This window comes from Taudactylus pleione, unplaced genomic scaffold, assembly GCF_031769625.1.
Source record: "Taudactylus pleione unplaced genomic scaffold, aTauple2 ptg000483l, whole genome shotgun sequence".
NCBI lineage: Eukaryota > Metazoa > Chordata > Amphibia > Anura > Myobatrachidae > Taudactylus > Taudactylus pleione.
The window spans coordinates 3,347,948-3,362,217 of record NW_028284885.1 but is presented as its reverse complement, the minus strand read 5'-3'; the positions used below and the strand labels follow the sequence as shown (position 1 = coordinate 3,362,217).

Below are 14,270 nucleotides of genomic sequence, written 5' to 3'. Positions count from 1 at the left end.
AGATCTCTGCTTTACAGTCAAGGGTGCGCAGTTGTCTGCACAGCCGCCGGGTGTCCTTACACTCGGCGATGAGGTTACTGGGCTCCATGGTGTCGGTGTTCGACATGGTGGAATACGCCCAGTTTCACTCCAGACCTCTGCAGCACCTGATCCTGTCCAAGTGGAACGGGCTGCCTCAGTCTCTGAAGTTCCAGGCGATTGTGCTCACCCCGGAGGTTCGCCTGTCCCTTGCGTGGTGGTTAAAGACGACCCACCTCAACAAGGGACGTCCGTTCTGGGTTCCAAATTGGGTCCTGTTGACAACGGACGCCAGTCTTCGGGGCTGGGGAGCAGTTTCGGGTCCACACTTGTTCCAGGGCAGGTGGACGCCGAGAGAAGCGGAGCTTCCAATAAATATCTTGGAACTCCGTGCGGTCTTCAATGCTCTCCTGCAGGCACAGCGGTTTCTCCAGGGTCACCCGGTGCAGGTCCAGTCGGACAATGCTACCACCGTGGCCTACATAAACAGGCAAGGAGGAACTCGCAGTCGGGCGGCTCTCGTAGAGGTCTCTCGGATCCTGGTTTGGGCGGAGCGCAATCTTCCGGCCATATCAGCGGTCTTCATCCCGGGAGTGCTAAATTGGGAGGCGGACTTTCTAAGTCGCCAGGACGTTCATCCAGGGGAATGGTCCCTGCACCCGGACGTTTTTCAACTACTGGTGGACAGGTGGGGTCTTCCAGAAATCGACCTCATGGCGTCCCGGCACAACAACAAGTTGCCGGTGTACGGGTCTCGCACAAGAGACGAAGGGGCGTCTCTGGTGGATGCTCTGTCCGTCCGGTGGACGTTCAGGTTCGCATACCTGTTCCCTCCGGTCTCCCTTCTTCCACGGGTAATCCGGAAATTCAAACAGGAAGGAGGGACGCTCCTGTTGATAGCTCCCGCGTGGCCCAGACGGCACTGGTTCTCAGACCTTCAGGGTCTGTCCGTGGACAGTCCTCTGCGGTTGCCGCTACGACCGGACCTTCTGTCTCAGGGTCCTTGTCTTCACCCGGACCTGACTCGGCTGTCTTTGGCGGCGTGGCTGTTGAGACGGCCATGCTGAGGTCCTGGGGGTTTTCCAGCTCTGTGGTGCGTACCATGTTACGAGCTCGGAAACCGTCTTCCGCGAGGATATACCATCGCGTGTGGCATACGTTCTTCCAGTGGTGTTGACCGAGAGGTTATGCACCGCGGGAGTTTCGTCTGTCTCGGATTCTCGCCTTCCTGCAAGCGGGACTAGATCATGGGCTTCGCCTTGCTTCTTTGAAGGTACAGGTTTCGGCCCTATCTGTCTGGTTTCACCGTAGGATTGCTACAATCCCGGATGTGCGCACCTTTATGCAAGGTGTTCTCCGTATTCAGCCGCCCTTTGTTCCACCTGTGGCGCCTTGGGATTTGGCTGTGGTCCTGAGGGCTCTCCAAGGACCGCCGTTTGAACCACTGGGCTCAGTGGATATTAAATGGCTAACAGCTAAGACTGTTTTCCTTCTGGCCGTTGCTTCAGCCAGACGTGTTTCTGAGTTAGGGGCTCTTTCTTGTAGACCCCCTTTCTTGGTTTTTCATGGGAACAGGGCAGTGCTCCGCACTCGGCCCGAGTTTCTTCCCAAAGTTGTTTCCCAGTTTCATGTTAACGAGGAAATAGTTGTTCCGGCCTTTTACTCACCGGGGTCTTTCCGTGGGTGAGGCCTCTTTGGATGTTGTGCGGGCCTTAAGGACTTATGTTGACCGCACTTCTTTGTTTAGGAAGTCGGACGCTTTGTTGTCCTCTATGGCTTCTGTAAAAAGGGTTGGCCTGCTTCAAAGCAAACTTTGGCAGCCTGGATCCGTATGGCTATTTCTGAAGCTTATCTTCATGAAGGCCTACCGGTCCCTCCTTCTCTGAAGGCTCATTCCACTAGGTCTGTGGGTCCTTCGTGGGCAGCTCGACGTGGTGCCTCGGCAGTTCAGATCTGCAAGGCTGCTATGTGGTCTTCTGTCCATACCTTCGTGAGGTATTACAGGTTTGACACCTTCGCCTCTCAGGATGCTTCCTTCGGGCGGCGGATTCTCCTTTCTGCACAGGAGCGTCCCCACCCTTAAAGGATACTGCTTTGGGACATCCCCAAGGTATCCTGTGGATACCCTATGGACCTTGAAGTAGAAAATATGAGATATGGTAAGAACTTACCCTTGTTATCTCTATTTCTACGAAGTCCATAGGGTTCCACAGGACTCCCGCCCTGTCGCACCTGTGCTGCAGATGGGCTTTGCTCTGGTCACCGGTTTTCCGTCTCCCTCTGGTGAGAATGTGATTCTTGTATGTGTCCAGATCTTTGTTCTCTCTCTTCCTTCTCCTCCTCCGGCCTATGGCTTGGTAACTAACTGAGGTGCCTTGGCCCGGGGGCGGGGTATAGGAGGGGGACCTAGTGCATCCTGGGAGGCTGAAAGCTTAACTCTTTGGTGCCCTGCGACTGACGTCACACCTATACCCCAAGGTATCCTGTGGAACCCTATGGACTTCGTAGAAATAGAGATAACAAGGGTAAGTTCTTACCATATCTCATATTTTCCCACCGCAACAGTACGAGCAGTTCAAGCTAAAATACACCCAAGCCACGTGTGTAATAACGCTACTTTGCTAATTATGCATACCCATTAAACTCCGTTCTGACGGTCAGACACGCCTGCGTTCGCACATCCACTCCCCCATGCACAAGCACCTTCCCCTGTTATCACCCACAAACTGCGCAATCTGTCACTCAAAATAACGGCCCGGCTACGGGCGGGCACTTTCTCATCGCACTGACCGGGTCGCGCATGTGCACTGCGACTTATACGTATGCGCAGTTTGCAAAAAATTGCTCAATGCGAGCGGGCGCAGCATTGCGCCCGGGTACTGAATCAGGCCCCTAGTATCTCCCATCCCGGGGTATGGACAGTGGAAGGAGGGTCAGGTTCTGATCCCACCTTGTGAATGCACCTCATCGCCACCATCTTGCTGCCTCTGAGGCCTTCCAGCCCAGGGATTGCACCAATGCTGAAGGTTTCAGTTGTTACTTTTTGGCAGCATATTCAGGACTGGAGGACCTGCTCTGCCTGTGCGAGACACCGAACCCACGCGCTTGTGCATAGATTCCAATTGGCATCGCAGCCTGTGCAATGTTTTGTGAATTGCTAAAACATGAAATACTGTACAGTATTGAACAAATCCTGATACACAACAAAACACCTAATGTACCACAACAAAACAAGTAAAAAATACTGCATATGGGAATTTTTTTCGTAGTGTGACCTCAGGATAATGGACCCATTGAAAAACATCCCTAAATACGGTAACCATTAAACAAATGTGAATTTCAGGAACGTGTAATACCTAGTGATGTCATTTGGCTGGTTGTCTGTAGTTGCATTTGTATTATACAATCAAACATGTTGTTGTCTTAAAAAATACATTTTAAAGACTGAGCAGAAAATTTTACCTACAAAATATACAACACAATGCAATAATTTCATGATATTTAGTACAATGTTCCATTTGAAGCTGAACCTTCGCTACATTGTTATCTATAATTGTTCTTTTATTTCAGAGTCAAATCATGTTCAACAAGGACTGTGTGAGAAGCTTCTCCGGTGCGGAGCCAGAGAAGGAGCTAAGAGCCGTCCTTTGTAATCTGGAGAACCAGCTGGACGAGCTGGCAGGGATGGCTCTAGAGATCCCTTCTGTCCACCAGAAGACAACCCTAGAAGCCTTGCTCACCCTCTACGTGCATTCAAGAGATGTTTTGACCGAATTAATAAAGAATAAAGTGTTAACTCCAGATGATTTTGAATGGACAAGGTAAGATTGATCAGGCCATGGTTGTATTGTAGTGCTAAATGGTGGATTGGATTTGTTTAAGAGTTTAGATTGTGGTGTTTACTTTGTAAGATGAGGATTTTGTACAGATCAGTCGAGTGGTAGTTGCGAAGTAGCGGGCTGACGCGTTTTGTTGTGGGATCGCCCACAAATTCATCAGATGATGTTATGGGCTATCCTACAATGAAATGCATTGGTTACGCTACTTTGGGATTACCACTGGGACAATCCTTAAAACATCTTAGTCATAATTAGCAATTCATTTATTATTTTGGTTTAACGAGTGCTGAGCACAATTACTTCAATATTTATTTTATAAAAACATATGTATAATGCTGCCCACATGCAGTGATAGTAGAGCTGATATCAGGTATTTGGCATAATATTAATTACATTAAAATAGTTTGGATCCTTCTTGGACGTATGGGTAAATGGGGTCCGGCTGGTAGAAGACTATTACTGGTCAATGCCCACTGTCATCTTCCTAACAAACCCCAAAGTTGCTGGAAGTGTTTGGACCACATGGCTTTCAAAACCGTACTTCAAGATCTCATCTAGTTTGTCTGCCTGCATAGATAGCCAAACTGAGCAATGATCTGCAGAGTGAGGTTGTATTTACATTTTGCATAATAAATGATAAACGGTCGTACACATCATATTGTTCCAGCGTCATCTTTGTAAAGAATAAAAGGGTTCAAGTGCTGCGCACAACCTATAGCTAGTAGGAAAATAGAAGGGCTAGAGATATATTAATTGTATAAGTGACCAGGAGATGTATTAACCTATGTATTACTCATACACAGTGTATGGATGATTGAGTGATGCTAGACACAGTAAATATAGATACAATGTTTACTTAAATACTGGAATTACATGCATCAATAAACGTTTTAAAATGATCAATAGCAACTGTGAATCAGCACAGTATGGTGCACAATCCACCGTGTATCTGTCCATACACACCGTGGTGGTCTGTGTAGTTCCAATATGAGAGATCACCAGTTGATCCTATGATACAATAGGGATATGATGGGTTGACCTCGTGTACCAACCTGATACCTGTATCACACCTCTATGTATGTGAAATTTTAAAGCGTCTGTGGATATGAAAATGAGATACAGCGGCGTCCCGCTGTTCTCAGTGAGTGGTACCTCAATCGAGCGTCCAAAACGTCCTGTATGCTGTTATTGCGCGTTGCCCGGGGTGGTGCTGTGGTGGTGCGGTGGTGGCTGGCTTCGGCTGGCAGCGGGGATCACTCTGTGCTGCGGTGCTCTCGACCATGCAGACACGGACACTATCCCTGTTTCCAGAGTTAGGTCCGTGCGCGCTTCTGAGTGTGCCGGCCAGCAGTGAGAGGAGGTGATCGGTGGTCCTAGCTCTGGAGAGCCGGGGGCCGCAGACACTACTCTCACCAGAGGATACTTACCCGGGGATGCACTCAGTTTTCTGCCTAGTTAATCTTCCTGTCGGCTGAATGGGTGCGTTGGCGCGCTTGCTGCGGTTTCCTTTTGTCGGTGTTCTAGCGGTGAAGTATTTCAACTTCAGGAGCTACAGACCCTCCAACATGACCCCTTCCATCGGTACAAATTGCTCTGCTCCTTGGCTTCCTTCTAAATTGACGATTGCAGCCACCTTTGTAAAGTGTAGGAGAATGGGCATGGATCAATTGTGCGGGACGGGCACCCGCAGGTTACACCCTTCTGGTTCACCATGTTAGGCAGCTCCGGACACAAGATAGATCAGAAATGAAGGGAAGAGATGCAGTGGGAACAGGCCATATGTCTGTACAGGTTTTATGTCAGATAACAAACCACAGATCAGGGTCACAAGCGGACAGAGGTGGCTGGAAGATAAGTCAAGTCATGCCAGTAGTAAAACATCCTGAGACCATACATGTGTAGGGTTGCTTCTCAGCCAAGGGAGTGGGCTCACTCACAATATTGCCTAAGAACAGAGCCTTGAATAAAGAATGGTACCATAACATTCTCCAAGAGCAACTTCTCCCAACCATCCAAGAACAGTTTGATGAGGAACAATGCCTTTTCCAGCATGATGGAGCACCTTGCCATAAGGCAAAAGTGATAACTAAGTGGCTCGGGGAACAAAACATCGACATTTTGGGTCCATTGCCAGGAAACTCCCCAGACCTTAATCCCATTGAGAACTTGTGGTCAATCCTCAAGAGACGAGTGGACAAACAAAAACCCACAAATTCTGACAAACGCCAAGCATTGATTAGGCAAGAAAGGGCGGCCATCAGTCCGTATGTGGCCCAGAAGTTGAGTGACAGCATGCCAGAGCGAATTGCAGAGGTCTTGAAAAAGAAGTATTGACTCTCTGCATAAACTTAATGCAATTGTCAATAAAAGCCTTTGACACTTATGGAATGCTGTAATGTTACCTCAGTATACCATAGTAACATCTGACACTTATGGAATGCTTGTAATTTGACTTCAGTATACCATAGTAACATCTGACAGTATACCATAGTAACATCTGACAGTATACCATAGTAACATCTGACAGTATACCATAGTAACATCTGACAGTATACCATAGTAACATCTGACAGTATACCATAGTAACATCTGACACTTATGGAATGCTGTAATGTTACCTCAGTATACCATAGTAACATCTGACACTTATGGAATGCTTGTAATTTGACTTCAGTATACCATAGTAACATCTGACAGTATACCATAGTAACATGTGACAGTATACCATAGTAACATCTGACAAAAAGGACTAAAAACACTGAAGCAGCAAACTTTGTGAAAAGCAATACTTGTGTCAGTCTCAAAACTTTTGGCCACGGCTGTAGTACACAAGGTGCAGGCTGAAATTAGCATAAGCATATTATCGCCACCGCCGCGGAGACTGCGCACACTTCGGAATCAGGCCCAATACAGTGTATTTTCTGCACCGTTATATAAGGAGTACATTGCAGCTCCAGCCTTATCTCCACACTGGCTATTAGGAGGTGAATATGCAAAGCTCCATTAACATAGCATGTGCATCAAGGACTAAATATTAGGTGTTTGGTTATAGACAGAGAGACACTTTTCAGATATATTCAAGTTTTACTTAGCCTAATGCATTCCATATTTACACTAATAATATGCTAACTTCCTTATTAAGAAGATCCGTATTTAGACTAACAATATACTAATTTCCTTATTAAGAAGATCCGTATTTACACTAACAATATGCTAATTTCCTTATTAAGAAGATCCGTATTTACACTAACAATATGCTAATTTCCTTATTAAGAAGAGCCATATCTACACTAACAATATGCTAATTTCCTTATTAAGAAGATCCGTATTTACACTAACAATATGCTAATTTCTTTATTAAGAAGATCCGTATTTACACTAACAATATGCTAATTTCCTTATTAAGAAGATATGTATTTACACTAACAATATGCTAATTTCTTTATTAAGAAGATCCGTATTTACACTAACAATATGCTAATTTCCTTATTAAGAAGATATGTCCCAAACTTGTTTGTAATTGAGATAAAAGTGTATTCTGCAGCACTTCACATCATCCTTATTAAATTCGGCTAAAGGTTCGTGTTATGGGCATCAATAAGGGAACGCAATGTTAGAGATAATGAGGTCAATGTTATTTTAGAGTCAAAACAAAAAGTTGTGTGATTGTGACTCAGCCTTGCAGGGTAAAGTACAGCGGCCATTTTCTCCACAAGAGCAACTTAACACAGATAACTGATGAGTATTGCGTCATTATGGCGACATTTTGTACCACATCCAACTGGCGTGCTTGACCGAGATGCGGGTTGTGTGCATCTATCTGCCGTACTCATTGCTCCCTGAATGTAGTAGTCACTTTACAGATGATCAGCCAATCAGGAGTCATTATTCACAGATTTGATTTGAAAAAAAAACAAACAATTTAATATATAATTCTGCTGATACTGAAAACACGGGAAAATCTGTAATTAGTCTGAAAACACCTCCAGATATTCTGTCATGAAACCTTTAAAGAAAATTATTGCACTGAAGCACTAAATATTTTACCTGTGCTATTCATTTTCTGTAGTACCCAGTGGCAGTGACTGAGAGCCATTACGGATCGCAACTGCGAATGCAATAGCGATTACGCACGCAGTCTCACTGCGATGATATGCTAATCCATTGCGATTTCTATGCCGTCGCAGTACAACATAAGTACGCCCACCTTACCTTACACACTTCCGTAATACTTCTAGACTACGAAACCATCGGTAACATTGAGTACCATCACAGCCTCACACACACTTACACAGGCTCTGACGTTACTCAGGAATTACTAACCTCATCACACAGTGACTACACAAGACTGAGAAACCATCAGTAACATGGAGTACCATCACAGCCTCACACACACTTACACAGGCTCTGACCTTACTCAGGAATTACTAACCTCATCACATAAAGTGATTACACAAGACTGAGAAACCATCAGTAACATGGAGTACCATCACAGCCTCACACACACTTACACAGGCTCTGACCTTACTCAGGAATTACTAACCTCATCACACGCAATGATTACACAAGACTGAGAGACCATCAGTAACATGGAGTACCATCACATCCTCACACACACTTACACAGGCTCTGACCTTACTCAGGAATTACTAACCTCATCACACACAGTGAGTACACAAGACTGAGAGACCATCAGTAACATGGAGTACCATCACAGCCTCACACACACTTACACAAGCTCTGACGTTACTCAGGAATTACTAACCTCATCACACGCAGTGATTACACAAGACTGAGAAACCATCAGTAACATGGAGTACCATCACAGCCTCACACACTTACACAGGCTCTGACCTTACTCAGGAATTACTAACCTCATCACACGCAATGATTACACAAGACTGAGAGACCATCAGTAACATGGAGTACCATCACATCCTCACACACACTTACACAGGCTCTGACCTTACTCAGGAATTACTAACCTCATCACACACAGTGAGTACACAAGACTGAGAGACCATCAGTAACATGGAGTACCATCACATCCTCACACACACTTACACAGGCTCTGACCTTACTCAGGAATTACTAACCTCATCACACACAGTGAGTACACAAGACTGAGAAACCATCGGTAACATGGAGTACCATCACAGCCTCACACACACTTACACAGACTCTGACCTTACTCAGGAATTACTAACCTCATCACACAGTGACTACACAAGACTGAGAAACCATCAGTAACATGGAGTACCATCACATCCTCACACACACTTACACAGACTCTGACCTTACTCAGGAATTACTAACCTCATCACACAGTGACTACACAAGACTGAGAAACCATCAGTAACATGGAGTACCATCACAGCCTCACACACACTTACACAGGCTCTGACCTTACTCAGGAATTACTAACCTCATCACACACAGTGATTACACAAGACTGAGAGACCATCGGAAACATGGAGTACCATCACAGCCTCACACACACTTACACAAGCTCTGATGTTACTCAGGAATTACTAACCTCATCACACACACTGATTACACAAGACTGAGAAACTATCAGTAACATGGAGTACCATCACAGCCTCACACACACTTACACAGGCTCTGACCTTACTCAGGAATTACTAACCTCATCACACGCAATGATTACACAAGACTGAGAGACCATCAGTAACATGGAGTACCATCACATCCTCACACACACTTACACAGGCTCTGACCTTACTCAGGAATTACTAACCTCATCACACACAGTGATTACACAGGACTGACAAACCATCAGTAACATGGAGTACCATCACAGCCTCACACACACTTACACAGGATCTGACCTTACTCAGGAATTACTAACCTCATCACACGCAGTGATTACACAAGACTGAGAAACCATCAGTAACATGGAGTACCATCACAGCCTCACAAACACTCACACAGGCTCTGACCTTACTCAGGAATTACTAACCTCATCACACGCAGTGATTACACAAGACTAAGAAACCATCAGTAACATGGAGTACCATCACAGCCTCACACACACTTACACAGGCTCTGACCTTACTCAGGAATTACTAACCTCATCACACGCAGTAATTACACAAGACTGAGAAACCATCAGTAACATGGAGTACCATCACAGCCACACACACTTACACAGGCTCTGACCTTACTCAGGAATTACTAACCTCATCACACGCAGTGACTACACAAGACTAAGAGACCATCAGTAACATGGAGTACCATCACAGCCTCACACACACTTACACAGGCTCTGACTTTACTCAGGAATTTCTAACCTCATCACACGCAGTGACTACACAAGACTGATATACCATCAGTAACATGGAGTACCATCACATCCTCACACACACTTACACAGGCTCTGACCTTACTCAGGAATTACTAACCTCATCACACGCAGTGATTACACAAGACTAAGAAACCATCGGTAACATGGAGTACCATCACAGCCTCACACACACTTACACAGGCTCTGACTTTACTCAGGAATTACTAACCTCATCACACACAGTGATTACACAAGACTAAGAAACCATCAGTAACATGGAGTACCATCACAGCCTCACACACACTTACACAGGCTCTGACCTTACTCAGGAATTACTAACCTCATCACACACAGTGATTACACAAGACTAAGACACCATCAGTAACATGGAGTACCATCACATCCTCACACACACTTACACAGGGTCTGACCTTACTCAGGAATTACTAACCTCATCACACGCAGTGATTACACAAGACTGAGAAACCATCAGTAACATGGAGTACCATCACAGCCTCACACACACTTACACAGGCTCTGACCTTACTCAGGAATTACTAACCTCATCACACACAGTGATTACACAAGACTGAGAAACCATCAGTAACATGGAGTACCATCACATCCTCACACACACTTACACAGGCTCTGACCTTACTCAGGAATTACTAACCTCATCACACCCAGTGAGTACTTAAGCTGCATAAGGCATCTCAGTGCCTTTATGCACGCCCCTGCAATGGCGTTGCAATGCACTAGCACGCCTGCGTTTCTCCCCCCTCCCCCCCCTCCCACCGTCACCTCCGAAAACCAGCACTTCCTGTCAATCACTCTGCGATGGGTCTGCGTAGTCACTGCAATCGCAGTCCCGATCGCAATTGCTGCTTCGCGCACGCACACTGTGATGCATACGCAGAACGCAACGATCGGGCCGATTGCGTACGTAATCACGGTTGCGAGTCCTCGGCAACACGCTGAAGAATTATAATTTTATGATGCGGAATTATCAGGGATTAGGCGCTGCTTTGGGTAAAGCTGGGAATATATATACACGCAGCAGCCGCTCACCCAGAGACTAACAGACATTTTTCTAGTACAGTTTAGAAAAATTTACAGAAATATTTGAAATGGATTAAAGGGGTTGCAATCGGAAAACAGACTGTCTTAATCCCGACTGCCGGCTTCCCGATTGCTTTATCCCGACGTGGGATAAATGACCGGCGCCCGGCATCCCGATCAAAGGGATGCCGGGCACCGCCAGCGGACAGCCGCGGGGAGTGAGGGCTAGGTTTAAGGCTCCCGGGGGGATTGAGGGTTAGGGACCCCCCCGGGAGGGTTAGGGTTAGGCTAGGGGGAGGGAGGGTTAGGGTTAGGCACCCCCGGGGGGGACTTAGGGTTAGGCACCCCCCGGGGGACTTAGGTGTAGGCAGCGGGGAAGGGGGGGGTAGGGTTAGGCACTTACAGGGGGGATTAGGGTTAGGCACTTGGGGGGGAGGTTAGGTTAGGCACCCCTAAGGAGGGTTAGGGGGTTAGGTTAGTAGATACTTACCTTAGGGACGATCAGGATTTCCAGCGCTGTTGGGCTCCCGCTGCCGGCAACTCTGGTTTTGTCGGCCAGGCGCTGCCGGGATTCAAACTGTCGGCCACAGGGCCAGCGGTATTTCATACTGATTCCGGATTAAAGCACTTTTTTTAGAGAGTCAAAATCGTAGTTGCAAAGTTAGGGATAATAAAATACATTTGTGCTTCATTCTAGAGATGAAATATTAAAAATAAATATAAAATGAACTCAAATTAACACAATGGGGCTTAATTAGAGGTATATGTATCTTCGAACATGTCTAAAAGGACATACAATGGAAATGCATCTGTATGTCGTGATGCAAACAAGTCACAATGAGTAATACTTACCTGTGTGAGTATAAAGCAGGTATATACGCCTGGCTGAAGTGTAGATACATAAGTGTTAGGCCTTTGTATTAGTACTCAGTAACATAATTGTGTATAACCTGATAACATAACTAAAAAAGTAATTATTACTCTGATCTAATATAACTATTGAATGTAGTATGCATGTCAGGAAGCGACTGCGGCTGCGTGTTTAGCACATTCCCCTCCCTCGCCCGCGTTGTAATACATTCCCTTCCTTCACCCCATAGTAACACATTCCCCTCCCTCGCCCGCATTGTAATACATTCCCTTTCTTCACCCCATAGTAACACATTCCCCTCCCTCGCCCGCATTGTAATACATTCCCTTTCTTCACCCCGTAATAACACATTCCCCTCCCTCGCCCGCATTGTAATACATTCCCTTCCTTCACCCCATAGTAACACATTCCCCTCCCTCGCCCGAGTTGTAATACATTCCCTTCCTTCACCCCATAGTAACACATTCCCCTCCCTCGCCCGCATTGTAATACATTCCCTTCCTTCACCCCGTAGTAACACATTCCCCTCCCTCGCCCGCATTGTAATACATTCCCTTCCTTCACCCCGTAGTAACACATTCCCCTCCCTCGCCCGCGTTGTAATACATTCCCTTCCTTCACCCCGTAGTAACACATTCCCCTCCCTCGCCCGCGTTGTAATACATTCCCTTCCTTCACACCGTAGTAACACATTCCCCTCCCTCGCCCGCGTTGTAATACATTCCCTTCCTTCACACCGTAGTAACACATTCCCCTCCCTCGCCGCGTTGTAATACATTCCCTTCCTTCACCCCATAGTAACACATTCCCCTCCCTCGCCCGAGTTGTAATACATTCCCTTCCTTCACCCCGTAGTAACACATTCCCCTCCCTCGCCCGCATTGTAATACATTCCCTTCCTTCACCCCGTAGTAACACATTCCCCTCCCTCGCCCGCATTGTAATACATTCCCTTCCTTCACCCCGTAGTAACACATTCCCCTCCCTCGCCCGCATTGTAATACATTCCCTTCCTTCACCCCGTAGTAACACATTCCCCTCCCTCGCCCGCGTTGTAATACATTCCCTTCCTTCACACCGTAGTAACACATTCCCCTCCCTCGCCCGCCTTGTAATACATTCCCTTCCTTCACCCCGTAATAACACATTCCCCTCCCTCGCCCGCATTGTAATACATTCCCTTGCTTCACCCCGTAGTAACACATTTGACATTCCCCTCCCTCACCTGTGTAGTAACACATTCCCCTCCCATACCTGTGTAGTAACATATTCCCCTCCCATACCTGTGTAGTAACACATTCCCCTTCTTCACCTGTGTAGTAACACATTCTCCTCCCTCACCTCTGTAGTAACACATTCCCCACCCTCACCTCTGTAGTAACACATTCCCCTCCCTCACCTGTGTAGTAACACATTCCCCTCCCTCACCTGTGTAGTAACACATTCCCCTCCCTCACCTGTGTAGTAACACATTCCCCTCCCTCACCTGAGTAGTAACACATTAACCTCCCATACCTGTGTAGTAACACATTCCCCTCCCATACCTGTGTAGTAACACATTCCTCTCCCTCACCTCTATAGTAACACATTCCACTCTCACTGCTGTTACCCAGGGGCGTATTTATAATGGGTGCAGGGTGTGCCGTGCACATGGGCCCCCGCATCGCACACCCTGCACCCATATTATCTAATACTTACCTCTCCGAGGTCGCCGGGTGTCTCGGCCTGCCCGCCGCAACAAATTTTCCGGCATTTTACGCAGTGAGGAAATCGTTGCGTCATCTCCCCAGCGACCTGTGCATACGCAGTAGACTTTGGGCACACTCTAGTGCCCAGATTTTACTGATACTGCGGTCAGTGGTCAGACGCGTCAGTCTGCTGCCGGCCGTTGGCGAGAGGAGGGTGTCCGTGTTCATTCCTCGTCTCTTAATACACCCCTGCACTTATCGGAGGGTTAGGCACTAGAAAGGACGGTTAGGGTCAGGCACCAGGAGGGAGGGTTAGGCACCAAGTAGAGGGCTAGAGTAAGGGTTAGGGTAAATATTGGGGTTAGAAAAAAAAAACATGTCAAACGTTTTTTTTTTGTGTCGACATTTTGACCCAGTCGACTATTTGTCACTGTCGACCTTTTTACATGTCAACATTTAGTGTGTCGACCTTTTGTCCCTGTCTACCTATT

General features: G+C 46.6%; 1 protein-coding gene across 1 annotated transcript in view; it reads left to right on the top strand.

Moving 5' to 3' along the window:
- DNAH14 (dynein axonemal heavy chain 14) overlaps positions 1-14,270 on the top strand; it is a 1,015,490-nt gene that overhangs the window by 236,662 nt on the left and 764,558 nt on the right. The window contains exon 28 of the mRNA XM_088449338.1: positions 3,589-3,839. Coding sequence (XP_088305464.1) covers positions 3,589-3,839 — 251 coding nt within the window. The remainder of the gene's footprint in view (positions 1-3,588; positions 3,840-14,270) is intronic.